Raw genomic sequence first — 19,966 nt, forward strand, 5'->3', positions numbered from 1 at the left:
CATGAACCGTATTGCCCTTTTAGTTACTTAATCCCAAATGAAAACACTTATTTGTCAAACACTCTATCTGTTGGGCCATATACACCAAAGGATAGTCAATGGTGTATGTTCTCTGATAGAAATAGTATCACCATATCTACATACTGGCACATAGGCCGTAATGGAGTTATGGCTAAATTGTCTATGATGCGATCTAGTATCAGGCATAGTTGTTCTTGGACCGTATGAAAACCGGTCCTGTTTCTGATACAGTATCTAACTGTGCAATTTCAATGGGCTATATTACTATTTAGGAGATCGGTTATTAGGCTACTTTAGGACTATAAATCAGTCCTGCCTCATACATGATACCTCCTTTAAAGTTCTTGATGATCCATAAACAGTTGGGTTAACCTAGTCTATCTGTATACTTATATGGATATGACTTTAGGTTACCACTGTTGGCATCATAACTATTAAGTGCTTTACTGATGAAAATAAAAATAAGTATAAGCACCTATAAGCAGCATGGTGTATGAATACTGTCAGTAATACACTCTAGCATTTAATCTAACACTAGGTGAACTGACACCTTGGATAGTTGCTCTGTTTAAACCCCACTATCCAACCACTCACACTCTTAGTGATAAACTTCGTGTATGTCATAATCATCACATGAATATACGATCCTTGACCACTATATTATTATAAGGGATAAACAATTTGTACATTCTCTCCTGGCCTTCACCATTACGGCCTATGTGCCAGTATGGAGATATGGTGATACTATTTCTATCAGAGAACATACACCATTGACTATCCTTTGGTGTATATGGCCCAACAGATAGAGTGTTTGACAAATAAGTGTTTTCATTTGGGATTAAGTAACTAAAAGGGCAATACGGTTCATGGAAGTTATCCCGTGACCTTATGGTGTGTTATCTATAGTTACTTCCTTTCCTTTCGTGCACTGGATACATACTAATATAACGATAGGTTTATCCCCTAATTGGTGTGTGAGATCTAACTGATTGCTGGATTTAGTTGGAGATGTATGCACACTGTGAATACGCACTAAGACATCATTAATAGTGCGGTTAATCTTCACCGTGTTACCTACATACGTCAGTGCAATTTATAATTCCTAAATCTATCCTAGGAGTATATTGTAATATATGGTGCCGAGTGGTCGTTATAGGCACGATATTTACCAAAGATTGATCACGCTTTTACCTATAATATTTTAATTTTGTATCAATAAAAGTTATATTTTACGTATTATTTAGTGGTTCCCTCGGTGATACAAAAAATCTAAAGTGGACTTAGCCTTTTTAAAGGGCATGTATTAAAGCTCAGTTATGAATAGAGATATTGGTAAGTATTTTTGGTTATTCTGTCATGTATTTTGACACATTTGAACCCGGAAAATTAAGGAAATTCTCATATGTCATAAGGAAATATTTGTGACTGTTCTATGCATCTGAATGTGACTTGTAAAAATCCATGCACAGGCTGCATAATCCACCCCATTCAGATACAAAGAACAGATTTTCACTTATAAGCATTTCCACAGCAAATCTACCCTTAAGCCGGACTGTATGGCGCAAAAATGGTTGCGTAAGCACAGCTTATTTGCACAGTGAACATCGAGCTTTTGAATATATTACTGTACTTTTTCTGCTTACAGGGCTGTCTCACATAGGTGCAGGTCACAGCCATGCCCCAATTTAAAAGGCTATTTAGCCTCATTAGTTCCAGATGTGTTGTTTTTTTTCTGTGAAATTCTGTAGCATATTGCGCAATCGCGGGGGTATTGAGTGCATACAATTGCGCACCAAAATAGAGCATGCTGTGTTTTTTCGCGCAAAAACAAGTAATGAGAATAAACCAATTGAAATCAATGGGCTCTATTCTCTGTGTATTGTGCATGCAAATACGTGCGCAGACATTCCCGTGTGAGTCCGCCTTTATGCGAACACACTGTACCATAATATTGATGGCTATAAAATGCAACTCTGGTCAAAAGAAGCATTCAAATTTGGGGAGAACTTGAAGAAAAGCCCTACAGTGGATGACACTTTGTGTACTGCCATGCAGTGTACAATACTACTGTATATGCTGGCCAATTAACAATTCCCTATATTGGCCTAAATAGCAATGCTACACAATGCCACCACAAACAGACTGCAAAAAATGTATACATTGCCATGTAGTAGTGCCATGAAAAGCTTAGAAAATATCACCATCCACCTCCATATATAAATGAAACTAATCGTAGTACTATACATTCTCTAAATAATACTGCTACACAGTTAATATTAAGAATTTTTTCTGGACACAAGCCTCGGCTGCCAAGTCATTTGTGGCACCTTTTTCTACACAGGAAGCTATCCTGATTGTTGTTGTCACTGAAAATGTTGACAAGTCATTTAGACTTATAAAGTCAACTTCATTTTGATGTTTTTTTCAGTGCTATTAACTTTTTCTTTCTTTAATTTTTTCAACAGACTTTACTGATGTGTGAACTTATTTAACAGTCATATTATAATGCTTCGATTGAGTCTTCTACATTTCTGCACTTTTCATCATAATTGTTTTGATATTGTTATGATTGATACCTATTGCTTAATAGCTTACAAACTATGTGTCGGAAAAACAACTGTTACCATGCAGGGTGGCGTTGGGTCCCACGGCCGGCGCGCGCCGCTCCGATGTCGGCTCCGGCGTCCCGGAGCTCGGCTGTCGGGGCTCTCCCGGCGGCATGGAGCAGCCAGCGTGCAGCGGCGTGTCCGCCCATAGGGTGCTGCCCGCTCTCCTCCACCTTCCATATGCAACAGTGGGAGAGTCGGCTCCTCCCACTCTCCACCCCTGGGCGGAGGCTTTAAGTTAAAAGGCTGGCAGTGACCTGAGCTCACTGCCAGTTATTGGTTCTGTTAGCCTCTAGTCAGGTCTGTCTCAGTCTGCTCTAGTTGCTAGTCAGTGTCCTTTCAGTTTGCCTGTGAGCTCCATCTCCAGCCTTACTCTGCCTTGTAAGTTCTGTTGGTCTGTTCCACCTGCCTTTTCTGTCGGCACTCTGTCCCCGTTAGTAGTTCCATCTAGGTAGTCGCCAGGTCCCTAGCCAGAGCAGGGACCGCCGCCCAGTTGTCCGCCTGGGGTTAGCCAGGGCCGAGGCAAGTAGGCAGGGACAGTGGGCTGTGGGAAGTTCAGGGCACCCCACCTGGCGCTCGGGGGGCAGAGTGCCGTAACATAATAACTGGCCATTAAAAAACTGTTTTGTCATGGAGGCGATCAGTTCCCTCACGAACCAGCTGCAGGCCTTGGTGCCGGTGATTCAGGATTTATCCGCCCGCATGGTGGCCCAGGAGCTGCGGGGGGTGTCGCAGGGGCCGGACGCCTCAACCAGCCCAGAACCCAAGTGCCCTCTTCCCGAGGTGTTTTCTGGGGAGAGGAACAAGTTTTTTGTTTTCCGACAGGCGTGTCGCCTGTTTTTTTGGATGCGTCCCCGTTCTTCCGGGTCGGAGGCTCAGAGGGTCGGGCTGATAATGTCCCTGCTGCGGGGCTCTGCCCAGACCTGGGCCTTTTCCATCCCCGAGGGTTCCTCCTGCCTGCAGTCCGTGGACTCCTTTTTCCAGGAACTCGGGGGTATCTTCGACGAACCGGACCGAGCGGGGTTGGCGGTTTCGCGTTTGTTGGCGCTGCGGCAGGGGTCATCTTGTGTGGAGGATTATTGCTCCAACTTCAGACGCTATGCGGGGGATACGACGTGGAAAGATAGCGCTCTGAAAGATGTTTTTCTGCAGGGCCTCTCGGACGCAGTTAAAGACCTGTTAATTTCCCATCCCGTTCCCGTGTCCTTAAGGGAGGCTATGGAGCTAGCGGTGAAGGCAGATAGGAGGCTCAGGTCTAGGAAGCAGGACAGGCAGACCCGTAGAGTCAGGGAGGTCGGTTGCCCTGGTCCCTCTTCCTCCTTACCCGTCTCTGTGCCCGAGCCGATAGAGGTGGATCCGCTGGACCCCAAAGAGCGACGCCGGATCCGTTTGTTGCATCGTCTCTGCCTCTACTGCGGGAAAGCTGGACATCGGGTGATAACCTGCCCACTGAGGTCTCAACGCTCGCAGCCGGAACTGGCGGAAAACTCCAAGTCCTAGGCGATTGTAGGGAGGATCGCCTAGGACTTCAGGTACTTCCTAAACTTTTGGTACCGTGTCATGTTAGATTCCGGGATTTTTCCCAATCAGGGCGGGCGTTTATTGATTCCGGAGCAGCCGCTAACTTGATAAGTCTGTGTTTTGTCCGTTCTCTGATGGCGGAATTTGTGGCGCTGAAGACGCCAATTCATTTTACCAGTATTGATGCTACCCCTCTCTCTACAGGCCTGGTATGATGGAGGACCCCAAGATTACAGTTCACGGTGGGGATCCTCCACTCGGAAGAACTGTCTTTCCTGGTTATGGAAAAAATGTTGGTTGATGTGGTGCTTGGTATGCCCTGGTTGGCACTGCACAATCCCCAATTCGATTGGTCCACCCGGGAATTGACTCATTGGGGATCATCCTGTCATAATCACCTGTCTACCATAGCTGTGTGCTCCGCAGATACGGTGCTCATTCCGGAGTATTTGTCAGACTTTCAGGATGTATTCTCCAAAAAACTGTCTAAAGCTCTGCCTCCTCATAGGGAGTGGGACTGTGGTATTGATGTGATTCCCGACAGTCCCATCCCTAAGGGAGCCATTTTCAATTTGTCAGGCCGTGAGCATGAAGCCCTCAAGTCCTATGTCTCGGAGGCTCTGGCCAACCGACATATCCGGCTGTCCAGGTCCCCTGCCGGGGCAGGTCTCTTCTTTGTAGAGAAGAAGGACGGGACACTAAGGCCGTGTGTGGATTATCGGGCCTTGAATAAAATCACTGTGAAGAACCAGTGCTCCTTGCCCCTAATTCCTGACTTGTTGAATCAGGTGGTAGGGGCCCACTGGTTCTCCAAACTGGACTTGCGGGGGGCTTACAATTTAATTCGCATTAGAGAGGGAGATGAATGGAAGACGGTGTTCAACACCCCGTTAGGACATTTTGAATGTCTGGTCATGCCTTTTGGACTTTGCAACGCCCCCGCTGTGTTTCAGGGTTTTATGAACGCGGTCTTCCACGACTTCCTGGGGGTATTTCTGGTCATCTATCTTGATGACATTCTGGTGTACTCGCCTGACTAGGACTCACATGCGTGGCATCTGAGGTTGGTCCTGACCCGTTTGCGCGAGTATCAACTTTTTGTCAAGTTAGAGAAATGTACATTTGGTTCTAAACAAGTATCCTTCCTTGGTTATGTAATCTCACCCATGGAGATTCAGATGGAGTCTAATAAAGTAGCATCAATCTCCCAATGGGTCAGACCAGACAACCTCAAGGCTCTCCAGCGGTTCTTAGGTTTTGCAAATTTTTACCGCAAATTCATTAGGAATTACTCAGTTATTGCTCAACCTCTGACCGACCTGACTAAGAAGGGGGCCGACTTGGGTAAGTGGTCGCCTGCAGCCCTTAAGGCCTTTAGCTGTCTAAAAAGGGCATTCACGACTGCCCCGCTGCTAATACAGCCGGACGCACGACTACCCTTTTTTATTGAGGTAGATGCGTCTGAAGTGGGGACAGGAGCAGTATTGTCGCAGGAAGTCAGTGGGAGGTCTGGGTATAGCCCATGTGCGTTCTTTTCGCGGAAGTTCAATTCAGCAGAGCGCAACTACGACGTGGGTAACCGTGAATTATTGGCTATCAAATGGGCTCTGGAAGAGTGGCGACACCATCTTGAGGGTGCTAGACACCCAATTACCGTATATACTGATCACAAGAATCTGGTATATCTCGCCAATGCGAAAAGACTCACAGCTCGTCAAGCCAGGTGGGCGTTGTTCTTCGCCAGGTTTAATTTCGTTGTGACATATATCCCAGGAGAGAAGAACGTGAAGGCGGACACCCTGTCACGGAGTTTCGGGGTAGCGGATAGTGAGACCATGACTCCTAAGAATATCTTAGCCCCCGGCGTGGTGGTGGCAGCTGTAGAGTCTAACTTTGTCCCTCAACTACAGGATGCTCAACAGGACGCTCCTTCGGGGGTGCTGGAGGGCAGATGGTTTGTGCCAGGGACCCTACGCCCTAGAGTCATGGATGAGTCTCACTCGTCGGCTCTCGCCGGGCATCCAGGGTTCCAGGGAACCCTGGAGCTTTGTTCCAGACACTTCTGGTGGCCAGGCATGTCTCAGGAGATCCGCAACTTTGTGAGGGGTTGCTCGGTCTGTGCTCGCAATAAGAGTCGGCGGCGTCCTCCGGAGGGTCCTCTGAGACTGCTACCGGTTCCTTCCAGTCCATGGTCGCACTTATCAGTAGATTTCATCACTGACCTACCAGAATCCCAGAAGTGCACCACTATCTTAGTGGTGGTCGACCGGTTCTCAAAGATGGCACATTTTGTGGCGTTAAAAAAGCTACCCTCGGCAAAAGAATTCGCCACGATTTTTGTAAAGGAAATAATTCGCCTACATGGGGTTCCCCAAAATATTGTATCTGATCGCGGGGTTCAGTTTGTGTCGCAGTTTTGGCGTGCCTTCTGCAGAAACCTGGGAACGTCGCTTTCCTTCTCTTCAGCGTTCCGTCAGTGGGCAGAGTTCCTGCCGTTGACAGAGTTTGCACTAAACAACCGCCTTTGTTCTTCCACTGGGGTGTCTCCATTTTTTTGTGTATACGGTCAGCATCCTCGCTTCCTTACAGCAATCCCTTCTCCGTCGGTCTGTCCTGCAGCTGATGTCGCCACAGATACGCTTCGGGGAGTATGGAAAGAGGTACAGAGAAACTTGGAGGCAGCGGGTGCCCGTATGCAGTTGCGTAGTGGGAAGAGTCTGTCTGTGTCTGAACCTTACAGGGTGGGAGAGAAGGTATACCTGTCTTCTAAAAATCTCAAATTGCGGGTCCCATCCTTGAAGCTGGCGTCACGTTACGTGGGGCCGTTTGCCATCGCACGTGTGGTGAACCAACTAGCCTATGAGCTGGGGTTGCCAGCCACATGGAGGGTTCACAGGGTATTCCATAAGTCCATATTGAAACCTTTTGTCCCTTCGGTGATGCCCACCTCCGGTCCACCTCCGCCTACCCTGGTCCGGGATGAAGTTGAATACGAGGTCCAGGAGATACTGGATTCTCGTCGGTGTCGAGGAACCCTACAATATTTGGTGGCCTGGAAGGGTTTTCGACCAGAAGATCATTCCTGGGTGGCCGCACGTGATGTTCACGCTCCCGTGTTGGTACGGTGGTTCCACCGTCGTTTTTCGGATAAGCCTGGTCGAGTTTCCGGGGGCCCGGAGGTCCCCCATCAGAGGGGGGTAATGTTACCATGCAGGGCAGCGCTGGGTCCCGCGGCCGACGCGTGCCGCTCCGATAACGGCTCCGGCGTCCCGGAGCTCTGCTGTCGGGGCTCTCCCTGCGGCGTGGAGCAGCCAGCGTGCAGCAGCGTGGGCGTGTCCGCCCATAGGGTGCCGCCCGCTCTCCTCCACCTTCCATATGCAACAGTGGGAGAGTCGGCTCCTCCCACTCTCCGCCCTGGGCGGAGGCTTTAAGTTAAAAGGCTGGCAGTGACCTGAGCTCACTACCAGTTATTGGTTCTGTTAGCCTCTAGTCAGGTCTGTCTCAGTCTGCTCTAGTTGCTAGTCAGTGTCCTTTCAGTTTGCCTGTGAGCTCCATCTCCAGCCTTACTCTGCCTTGTAAGTTCTGTTGGTCTGTTCCACCTGCCTCTTCTGTCGGCACTCTGTCCCCCGTTAGTAGTTCCATCTAGGTAGTCGCCAGTTCCCTAGCCAGAGCAGGGACCGCCGACCAGTTGTCCGCCTGGGGTTAGCCAGGGCCGAGGCAAGTAGGCAGGGACAGTGGGGTGCGGGAAGTTCAGGGCACCCCACCTGGCGCTCGGGGGACAGAGTGCCGTAACAACAACAGTTTATGTACAAATTAAAAATATTGTAAAAACATTTGCATTAATTGCACTAACAAATGCAAAGCCTCTTTACAAGACTTACCTTGTATTAACGTATTTCTTAAAGCCAATAAACAACAATATTTTAAGAAATGCAGAAACTCATGCATGTTCAAAGATGCTTCTTAATTGGCCAATAATAACCAATAGTTACCTGTATAAAGCTCCAGCGTTTATGAAGTGTGCTTTTCACCTTATCACAATCCATAAGTTGGGGAAATTTACTTTTTTTATTATCCACTAAACAGCGTGTATCTGGTAAAAGGATTGTGCTCCCTAGAGTACCCAGATGAAGGTAGCCTTCTTTTGTATATCTTCCAAGCTATGGATATATAAGAGAATTAGTGATGCTATTGCAGAAAGAAAATACATCTGTACATGCTCCAGACACTTATTACCTGTCAACTAATTATAATTATAGCTTGCTGCCTACAAGGATCTGAGAACAAGTAAAGCACTAATTTTATTTATGTATATCCTGGATGACTGATAATTAATTTCCTTTTATAAGATTTGATTACAATTTTGAAACTATTTTGCTTTGCACTCATTATATTTAAAAAGCCTTGACATATATTTTTTTACTCTTTAATTGCTTGTCTGGTGGACAAGTAGTAAATACCCCCTTAATTTAAAAGTCAATTTCTGCTAGTAACATTAGTCTTCCTTTTTGTGCAGCATATTATTTCCTTACTGTAAATCCGGTGCTGTCCATTAGTATTAGAGTATTTGATTATTTACAATGTATATAATGTAGATAAAATTGGCATAGACTGTATCTTGCTAAATAATTTAATCAACAGGATCAACCGAGGAAAGAGAAGATACAGACTCAACGAATGGTATGCTTTACCTATTTTGTTACTTTCCTCACTATAATTATATTCTTTATTCCACATTCTGCAGTTTCAGGTGCCTTGTCCTCTGTTCAATGAGATTTTCTAATAATTTACATTCTTGTTTAAAAGTAAGCAACTGAAAGTCTGTGCTAGAAATATGTGCAACCCTCCACTTTTAAAAGCTTTTGGCAACATCATAATCATGTGGTGACAGGGCACTATCACATGACCTTATCTCCTAATGGTTCTAAGGGTGGCTTCACACAAGCATGTGCGTGTGCGTACATAGTTGCGCACCCATGTACGCGCAAAAACACGTGTGTGTAAAGGTCCGTGCATTGCCTTCAATAGAGCCGCAACTGCTGTCGGCGGCTCCATTGAAGGCAATGGTCTGCCGGCAAGCCTGAAGTGATTTTTCAGGAAAGAGCTTTAAATATAAGCTCTTCCCTGAAAAATCATCCATTTGAGTGTTAAAAGAAATGAATAAAAAAAAAAAAATATATACTTACCTGTCTGCCTCTGCCGTGTACCCCGCAGGGATGAAGAACACATCTGCCACATGTGGCAGATGTTTTCTTCATCCTCGCAGGGAATAAAGAATTCCCTACCGCAGCTGTCACAGATGACAGCTGCGGTAGAGGATTCAGCTGCTGGAACCCCTTAATTGTTTTTCAGGGAAGGACTTTAAATATAAACCCTTCCCTGAAAAACAACCCAAACTAGTGTAAAAAAAAAAAAATCATACTCACCTTTCTTCAGTTGCCGGGGCTCAGTCGCATCCTGTCTCTGCTGTCCCCAGCTCTGCACTGAAGTTCTTTCAGCAGGCGGGGAACTAAAATCCCTGCTTGCTGAAAGAGTTGCTTCTGATTGGCTGAAATGCTCAGCCAATCACAGGCAGCTTTCGGCCATTCAATGAATGACAGGCAAGAGCTGTCAGTGATTGGCTGAGCACCTCAGCCAATCAGAAGCAGCTCTTTCATGAGGCAGGGATTTTGATTTGATTTTTTACATATTTTTGTCATGTGAAACCTGACTCGCACAGGGTTTACTGTATAAAGAACTGAAGACCCCATAATTTCTCTCCCCTCCTACAGACACTATCTCTAATGACAGCTGCCTACATGCCGCTCTTCTTATACTACATATCACTGCTACCATATGCAGCTCTTCAGTTCTACTGCTCACAGCACAATCTGCTGCCTGGCACCTGAAACCAGATCCCTTTAGAAGCAGAAAGAGAGAGGAAGAGCTGAGAGGCATTGAAGATGGGAGGCATGTGATGTGTGACCCCATACATCAGAGAAAATGAGAGAACATAGGGAGTAGGGAGATAACCACATAATAAATGTACAAAATGTCACACAAGCAGGAGATAAACACTAGGAGCATGATCATGTGACTGTATGTGAGATTGGCTTGCAGACGGATTTCAAGTACTGACACTATATTAGCAAGGCTGAATGCACACGTCCGGGTCGGATTCCGACTGCGAAATCTTGCAGCGGAATCAGACCTTTTGCTCCGGCGGTTACCCCCGCGTACCTGTCATCTTGTCTTTTTTCTGCTTTGCGGATGTGCCAGCTGGCACGCTGTGGCACATGCATGGTGCAGAGAGTTGCGCCGACAATGCTGTGGGTCTGCTGCGACTTGCCGTGGGATGGACAGCTTCCATTGACTGCAATTGAAGCCGTCCATGTGAGGCTCGCACTAGAATAGGACATGCTGCCATTTTCACCCGCGAGCGGAAAATCGCGAGTGATTTCCGTTCATGGGCATGGAAAAGCATTTTGCATAGCGTGTCTAAGGGCAGTATTTGCTGCGGGATCTGGAGGCGAATGACTGCTCCAGATCCCGCAGTGCAAATACGCCCATGGGCATTCAGCCTAAGTGATACATCTTACTGCATGTAAACCATTTTTATGCAATTTTCAAGTCAGAAAACATCTTTAATATTTAAAAACAGATTACATTTGTGTACATCTATGGTATTAATGGTACAAAAACAGGGGAAGGAATCCTGGCAAAAAATATAAAATAAACTTATAGGCCCCCTGTCCAAGGGGGTTGCGCCGCCGCCCGGGAGCAGGAGCCGCAGACGAATCTCCACCGGTCAGCCTAATCTGATAGATAGAAATATAAAGTTAAAGCTCACCTCCACGTTTGGTATCTTGTTTTTCCTTTTTCATTTCTTCTTAGCACTGATTCATCTTCTTGTAGTATGGAAGTGTCTTTAGTTCATTGCCATTCGATCCAGATGGCTATTTGTCCAACAGTATAAAGAATTTCAGGGAGGATGAACTTGCTGTAACAACTTCCATACTTTATTAAATATAGCTTAATACATCATGGCAGGGATGTGCCCACGGAGGACGCGTTTCGATCTTATCTTCAGACCTTACTTATCAGTGTCTTATGAGTAAGGTCTGAAGTTAAAGGGGTGGTCTCGCGAAACAAAGTGGGGGTATACACTTCCGTATGGCCATATTAATGCACTTTGTAATATACATCGTGCATTAAATATGAGCCATACAGAAGTTATTCCACTTACCTGCTCCGTTGCTAGCGTCCTCGTCTCCATGGTTCCGTCTAAATTCGCCGGCAGCTTGCTTTTTTAGACGCGCTTGCGCAGTCCGGTCTTCTCCATTCAGCACGAGCCGCTTCAGTGTGCTCCCCTCTACAGCTCTGTTAGAGGAAGGTGCAGAGCTGCCGAGCTGTCCGGAGAAGCCGCCCAGCTGTCCCGCCGTCCAGCAGTCCTGGTAAGTGATGGGCCGGGGGGGCTGCCGCTGCGCCGGGCTGCGCCGGGGGGGGGGGGGGGGGGCTGCCGCTGCGCCGGGGGAACTAGCGCTGGGCCGGGGGGGGGGCTGTCGCTAGGCCGGGGGGGGGCTGTCGCTGGGCCGGGGGGGGCTGTCGCTGCGCCGGGGGAACTAGCGCTGGGCCGGGGGGGCTGTCGCTGCGCCGGGGGAACTAGCGCTGGGCCGGGGGGGGGGCTGGCGCTGCGCCGGGGGGGCTGCCGCTGTGATGGGGGGGGGGCTGCGCCGGTTACCTGCTGCCTGGCGGTGGGTGACTGGTCGGCGGCTGCGGTGGGTCCGGTCGGCGGCTGTGGGGCGTCTGGTTGCCATGGAGACACAGCTGGCAGCGTCTCGGGAGCGCGCACGTCGGGCTGCAGCGAGCGACGGGAAAAGAGCCGGCGGCCATCTTGGGGAAACTTTTATAAGTTGCTGAAATGCTGGAACGGTAAGTACGAACCAGCTAGAAAAGTCATTTACAGGGGGGCTTAGTAATGTGTACTTAATGGGGGGGACTGGGCAAAAAAAAAAATTCACTGCTTCCTCGAGACATCTCCTTTAAGATCGAAATGCGTTCTCCGTGGGCACATCCCTGCCGTGATGTATTGAGCTATATTTAATAAAGCATGGAAATTGTTACAGCAAGTTCATCCTCCCTGAAATTCTTTATAATCTGATAGGCTGACTGCGGAGAATCGGGGCAATTCGCAGCATGCTGCGAATTGACGTCCGCGAGCGGAAAATCGCAATGATTCTCTGCTCGTGGACAGGGAGCCGGGAAAACTTCACACGGCGTGATTTGCCGGCGATTTACTGCCGGCGAAATCACGTTCATGGACAGGGGGCCATAACGTACCTAACTTTTCAGATAACTTTTCATAATAAGCTGTGTACATGAGGACTTACATTATTTCTAACCATTATATGACTAATATATGACATTATATGAGACAAAACAGTCTCACTTCCTGGGTTCTCTCTTGCTATCTCTGTTGGCAGAGACAGATGTCACTTGCCAACAGGCAGTGGACAGCAAATTAGAAGGACTATGGACCCCTTGTGGGCAGCACTTTAAAGTGATTTTCCAGCACAAAACTACTATTTTAGGAAGATAGAGTGATTTACATTTCTGCTGGTTATTACTTTTGCTATCACATAAGCATAAGTTTGTTGAAAACTTTTTGACCATTTAACTAAGGTATATTAATATGAACAGCTTTTTTTTCTTTTTAATTGGGTAGTCTTCTACTATTACATTATTTTGATAGGACTAATGAATGTGATGCAGATGTGTTTGATAATTAGATCTGATGACAAAAGTCAGAAAATAATATCACTTCAGTGGTTTTATGTATATTTATGCTTCCAAACAAGCCTCAAAGTAATGCAATAACCGTACATTCATTATTCCAGAATAACCAAACTATTACTGATCAATTGTGTAAATCTTTATAATCATCTATATGTGACTCTAACTGATGAACTGTGAACCATAAAACAAATTGAAAGAGATCTAACCTGAGGGCCCCATCCATGGCACGGATACATTATAGCTGTGTGATTCTCCTGTGGGCCTTGGTCTAGACAAACATCTTTAGCTTTGTTGTTCCGTAGCTGTGAAAACAAGAACATTAGGTTTTTTCATTTTTATATTTTGAAAGAATATTTGAAGTCTTTGAAACTATTTGAAAACCAATCTATTGCTCAGTAAGTGATAAATGAACAATGTCTTTCAAAATAAAGTTTCACTTCTTAAAGAGATCCTTTCACCTACTTTTAGCCCTATAAGCAAAGCTAAGTGTGTAAGTGTTATACTTAGTTCCCCTGTTGTTCCTGCAGTGTGAACACTAAAAGCCACAGCTCAATGCATTGAGTGTCACTGCTAAATACTCTACCCATTATAAAATTACAATCAGCTTAATGCAGTGAGTTGTGGCTTCTAGCGGTTACATCAGGGGTATGACAGGGGAGGTACGTACATCCCCAGACTCAGCGGGTCACCTACTTTTAGCCCATAAGCTTATTGTTTGGCATAAATAGACCAATGTAGCATGCCAAACATTAGCTTGGAGCATGCTATCTTTGTAAGTACCTTGATGTGTTATGAGCCATGTTAATGTGTTGTGAGCCATGCAAATCTTCCCACAGTTTCCAGTGCATGCACAGTGAAGCACAATGCGCACAAGCGTAACTGTTGTCATGTCCATGGAAGTCTGAGCTATGAGGGCTCAGTCAAACGGGCGTTTTAACGTGCGTTTTTCTGCGCATAAAAAAAATCGCACTAGATAGAACCAATGCTTTTCAATAGCAGCGGTCACATGTGCAAACTTTTCATTTGAAAAAACGCCTGCGGTGAAAATGATAGGACACCGGTTCGCAAAACACAGGTAACTGCGGCAGCCGGTGTTTTTTGTATGTGAAACCCCTGGATGTGGCAGCCGGTGTTTTATGTATGTGTAATCCCTGGATGTTTCACCTTGCACCCAATGGGGCCGGCAGCAGCAGCGACGACCCCATTGAGAGCATATAGTGAAGATCGAAATCCTCTGCCACAGCTGTCACAGCTGTGGCACAGGAACGCGATGTTCTCCGTTTGAATCCAATGGAGCCAGCAATACAGCCGGCTCCATTGAAAGCAATGGGCTGCCGGCAAGTCCTGCAGTGATTTTCGGGGAAGGGCTTAAAATATAAGCCCTTCCCTGAAAAGCTGCGCACAATTGTGTAAAAAATTTAAAAAAATATATACTCACCTCTCTGCAGCTGCTGGGGCACAGGCATGTCTAGCCAGCTCTTCTCCAGCACTGCTAAAAAATCCCCGCCTGCTGAATGGGCTAGCTCTGATTGGCTGAGCACTGTGACCAATCAGAGACAGCTCTCAGCTATTGAATGACAGCTGAGAGCTGCCTGTGATTGGTCCCTGCACTTAGCCAATCAGAGGCAGCACTCACCCATTCATGAATTCAGGAAAAAAAAATAAAACTAAAAATGTGAAAAATTGTTGGTCATTGAGGGGCTAACAATATTAACAAAGGAAAATCAGATTTGGGTCCTAGTGCTCTCTTATTTGCTTAATGTTGTAATTTGCTTTATACTTCTCTCTAACATTTTGCAGATATATGAAATATGTTAGTGCTACAGAGAGAATGACAAAAAGTCATTTTAACATTCGTCTCTAAAACACTAACACAAGACAGTTATAACTTGTTTGAAAACTATTTCAAAGCATATAGGAAAATCATCTGACCTCCACATAGTGAAAAGTTTGAGAAGACTCTAAGTAAAAAGCATGCATTATAAATATTGTACATCCGCTATATAGCCTATGTTTATTGTTTTGGTTTATTGTGAAGGAAAACTCCAGGAGGTGAACATTGCCTGATACTGGTTTCCCCTCAGGTTTCTTTAATAGAAATGCTAAAGGACAATATGTATACTCACTTCCAGCTCTTCTTTCCAATGTAGGTGACAAGACTGGATTTACACAAGTCTATCATTATTTAGAGACTATGTAATTTACTACTGAGCTGTTGGTACCTGTACATAGTTGTGAAAAATGTATCTACTTGCTTCCTTAGCTATTCTGCCAAATTGAAGTTAAACAATTTTATTTATAATGTAAATCACTGAATATAAGCAGTACTGGCAAAATGAATACTATAATCTTAAATGTTGTATTGATATACAATAGGCCTCATTTATCAAAAGTGTCTAAAAGAAAAACTGTTTTTGTTGCCCATAACAACCAATCAGAGTATGGCTTCCAGAAATGAAAGCTGAACTCCAATTGGTTGCTACATGCAACAAAGACAGCTTTTCCATTAGACAGCTTTGATAAATGAGTCCCAGCATATTTTAGTTGTATTTTTGTTGTAAAAACACATTACTGGTTTGAATTTTATGGGTGCTATAACTTACTATATAGTCTGTCCACAGATTTTGGTGGTAAAACACTATCGTGCATGCAAAAGATTTGCCTCTTTATGTTGCTGTTTGTCTCGTAATCTACTGTACAACATTGTTGGCGAGTTGTTAGACATTTTGCAAAATGGGCAGAAACAGGGTAATACAGAAATTTTACTTCAAAACACTTCAATAACCCAGTCTAAAATAGGTAGGAAATTATTGGTAATGAAATGGGGTTGTTACGGATAAAAAAGTGACTAGATTTGGGGCAGAATTTGTTGGTGAACAAAAAAGGGAACTTTAAAGAAAATGAATCATTGTGAGTCCACCTAAATTGCCTTGTCAATCCCACATTTTACCATGTTTTCCTTATTGAAAAAATGGCCAAATATGGGATTAACAAGCAAACTGTTATGTGAACTCACAACTGTATGAGTGATTATACTCATAGAGTGGTCATAAATGGCTACAAATCCAAGTGGAAGAATGTCTCAAGTGGGGTACCACAAGACTCTGTCCTAGGCCCAGTGTTATTCAACATGTCTATAAATGATCTAGAGGAGGGAATTGAGGAAAAACTGATCAAATTTGCAGATGGCACAAAGCTAGGAGGGATGGCTAACACTGGAGAAAAGGATCTGGACAAGCTTGAACAGTTGGTGGCAACTAACAGACTGGTATTTGAGGAGAATTGAAAAGCTCTACATTTAGGCAGAAAAAAACACATACAGAATGGGAGAAATTGAGCTAAGCAGAAGCACATGTGAAAAAGATTTGGGTATACTAATAGATCACAGACTGAACATGAGTCAACAGTGTGATGCAGTAGCAAAAATGCAAACACAATTTTGGGATCTATTAAGAGTAGCATAGAGTCTAGATTACGTGAGGTAATTATCCCCCTCTACTCTTCCTTAGCCAGACTTCATCTGGAATACTGGGTCCAGTTCTGGGTACCCCAATTTAGAAATGACATCAACAAATTGGAGCAAGTTCAAAGAAGAGTCAAATGAGGAACAGTTAAAGTACTTGGGAATGTTTAGCTTTCAAAAAATAAGACTGAGAGGAGACTTAATAGATGTCTACAAATATCTAACAGGCTACCACAGTGCAGAGGGATCATCTCTATTTTCACATGAAAAGGAAAGACTAGAAGCGATGGCATGAAACTGAAAGGGAGAGATTAGATATTAGAAAAAGCTTTCTGAGTGAGAGTCATGAATTAGTGGAACAGGTTGCCACAGTAGGTGGTGAGTTTTTCCTTTAAAGGAAGTATTCAAACAGCATGTAGACAATGTTTACTATACTGTACCTCTCCATAAGCAACAGTATTATTGTATCTTCTCATTTCTGGATAAACATTATCCAAGTACCACTGGAAGTTCTTGCACTTCAAGCTTTTCCTTAAAGCAATTCTTTCTGATATGTCACCAATATCAATACCTGGGTTCTGAAAATGGTAGAATGATAAAAACAAGAACTGTAAGCAGTTTACATTAAATACATTTATTCCCTATACACTGGATAAGATAAATGTCTGGTTGCTGGGGGTCCAATCCAGCATTCCCAAAACACTCAATGCCCCTTGTAAATGGAGAGGTGGTGTGCATGCATAACTATTGCTCCATTCACTTCTATGGGATAGTGGGAGAGTGATGTGCTCAGCTATCTTCATCCATCTCATAGAAAAAAATGGAACAGTGGTCCACCATGATGGTAATACTACTTGGTATGGCCTGGAGTACAGAATAAGCTGAGTGAGCCGTGCTACACTTTTTCTGCAACTCCCTTTAAAGTGAATATTTTTTCCATAAGTCGGGAGGCATAGAAACAGCATAGCTCATTGTACTACTCTGTTAGAGTAACTCCCATTCTGTTCTATGAGAGTTATGGAAATAGTGCAGAGTAGCCCACTCTGCTGTTTCTGTACTCCTGAACACCCCGTGCTGCGACATATAATTAGGCTAGGGTCAGGGAATACGTTACGGAGAAACTTTTGTGGCATATTCATAGTATATATTTTTCTAAGAAGAAAATGCTCCTTTAAGTCTAGTGCTGGATATACTGTGTGCTGCTTATACATTACCTCTAATGGTAAATTCCATGCAATGTAAACATGAGATTTGTAGTCATCCATCCAAACTTCAGCTACCCGTAAAGCATTTCTCTTTGTGTAGAAATCAATGTTATTGTTATATGGCTTTCTTTTGCGCTCTATGTGGGCCACTCTTGAACATGGTAGGACTTCCATACTTCCACCACACAGCCACACCTGGAATAAAGGAAGATTTTCAATAATAGAAGCGAGGCAACTCAAGACTTTTTATTAAGAAGTCCCTACTGCAATTTTTTTAGTACCGCTTAGGACGACAGCACTGAAATTGCCTACTGTAACGTAAGCATAGGTGAGCACAGAAACAAGAACTGTTAAGAGAGGGTTCCCCAATCAGGACCCCAGATTGTCAAGTACGTAGAGCTCTACTTTGGTGGACCCAGCCCAAACATATATTACAATGTCAACCATTTATTTGAATGACTACTACAGGGGAAATATATGCCAAAATTCAATTTTCCCTGGCACCCAGAAGAATGACCCATGACAATCAGCTGGCTTTACAGAAGGGCTTGTTTTCATGACACAAGCGTTTAAAGGGGTTGTCCCGCAACAGCAAGTGCAGTTATACACTTCTGTATGGCCATATTAATGCACTTTGTAATATACATCGTGCATTAAATATTGGCCATACAGAAGTTATATACTTACCCCCTCCCGGTGTTGGCGTCCCCGTCTCCATGGTGACAAACAAACTTCTTCTCTGATCGCAGGAACAGTCGCGCTTGCTCACAGAGGATTCTTCTCCTAGATGGTCCGGGCTCATGAGCTGCGTCCTGGCTCCTCCCCCTTCTCGGCATCATCGCGTAGCTCCGCCGTCACATGGTGCCGATCAGCCAATGAGGTGACTGGAATCGGCAGTGGAGCGCAGACAGCAGAAGAACATCCACGGTGCACCATGGGAGAAGACCCGCGGTGCACTGTGGGAGAAGACCAGCGGCAGCCATCTTGGACAGAAGATTTTTTAAAGTTGCTGAACTGGGATTCAGGTAAGGGATTTTTTTTTTTTTAATAACACATGTCAGCGGTTTTCCTTTGCAGGTACTGGGGGACTGGGCAAAAAAAAATTTTATCTTTCGGCGCGGGACAACCCCTTTAACTTGTGTAACATACACGGGTATTCTCTTTGCTATGGTGTGACCTGATGTTTCTTCATTAAAAAATACATGAACCAAAGGGTGTTCTTAAAATGAAATAGTATTTTAGCCAAAAGCACAGTATATGCAATTTACCGTTACTGAGAAAGAGATGACAGGTTTACATTGAATTAGGTTTGCTGACCAGAGGAACTACGCTGCAGATTTACACCGTTATTGCCAGGTAAAATGGTATTGATCTTTTGACTCTATGCTTTCCTCTTTTGCTTTTGCTAATGAAATCTAATTTAAACTGATTACCTTAGCAACATCCTTCCTAATATCTTATAGCTTTTAGAGCTTACATCTACAATTCATAATACAGTTTGTAAAGAAAGAGTCTAGAAATATACTCTAATTACATGTACCTACAAACATAGTCTTGACGTATAGTTATCTGCTTTAAGATTCCCTCCCCATACTAAGGGCCTTTTACATGGCCTGTTTATCAGGCATGGACGCTCCTCCAGACATTTGCCTGATTATCACAGTTGTGTAAAAGGGCCGGTGATCAGTCAAGAAACAAGCGAGCGCTTGTTCGCTGGCAGATCGACTAGTTTATGCGAGCGTAAAAATGCCCGCTGCTCAGCTGCACATCCCCCTGTGCTCATGAGTGACGGTGTAAGAGCTTGTTCACATCATGTTTCACCTTCCATCCAGGGGTTCGGTTCTTGTTTATTTATAAAATCATGAAAACAGCATCGAGCTCTCTCTCTGCTATTGTAGAAATCTGTTGAAATGGAGATCAATGGGTTTCTGATTTGTCAGTTTTCCATTCATTTGGGGTATTCTGTCCACCAAGTTGGCCCCAATTTAGTGAGATATGTAGTGTGGTTCAGGTAAATCACAGCTAAAAATCACATGAACATGGTCTCTTGCAGTAAACAGCAACCTTATTGAAAATAGTAACTGTCTGGCTAAAATAGGAATAAACTCAATTCATCTCAAATGCTAGGAGAAGCCCATGTCTTGAACATGGCAAACTAGTCTTTCCACAATCGCATGATAGATCTCCCATCAGGCTGCATAAATTTTGTTCTTTTAACTCAGTCTAGCTTACTGAACACTAGATACCTCTGGTTCTGTCCAGCAGAGCTATAACAGTACATAATATTTATCTAAAAAGGTTGCTTCACCGCCTTATAATAGACTGGTACAGGAGGAGAGAAGACTCTGCCCATGAAGGCTTATAATCTACTATGG

At 44.6% G+C, this 19,966-nt stretch overlaps 1 protein-coding gene across 1 annotated transcript in view; it reads right to left on the reverse strand.

Annotated features, from left to right (window-relative positions):
• The window catches only part of GALNT17 (polypeptide N-acetylgalactosaminyltransferase 17), a 357,786-nt gene that overhangs the window by 2,360 nt on the left and 335,460 nt on the right, over nucleotides 1–19,966 (reverse strand). Inside the window, exons 8-11 of the mRNA XM_066576414.1 lie at nucleotides 17,601–17,786; nucleotides 16,827–16,964; nucleotides 13,130–13,225; nucleotides 8,141–8,308 (exon numbers count right to left, since the gene is read on the reverse strand). Of these exons, the coding sequence (XP_066432511.1) occupies nucleotides 8,141–8,308; nucleotides 13,130–13,225; nucleotides 16,827–16,964; nucleotides 17,601–17,786 (588 nt within the window). The remainder of the gene's footprint in view (nucleotides 1–8,140; nucleotides 8,309–13,129; nucleotides 13,226–16,826; nucleotides 16,965–17,600; nucleotides 17,787–19,966) is intronic.

The sequence above is a fragment of the Eleutherodactylus coqui genome, chromosome 1 (assembly GCF_035609145.1).
Source record: "Eleutherodactylus coqui strain aEleCoq1 chromosome 1, aEleCoq1.hap1, whole genome shotgun sequence".
NCBI classification, from domain to species: domain Eukaryota; kingdom Metazoa; phylum Chordata; class Amphibia; order Anura; family Eleutherodactylidae; genus Eleutherodactylus; species Eleutherodactylus coqui.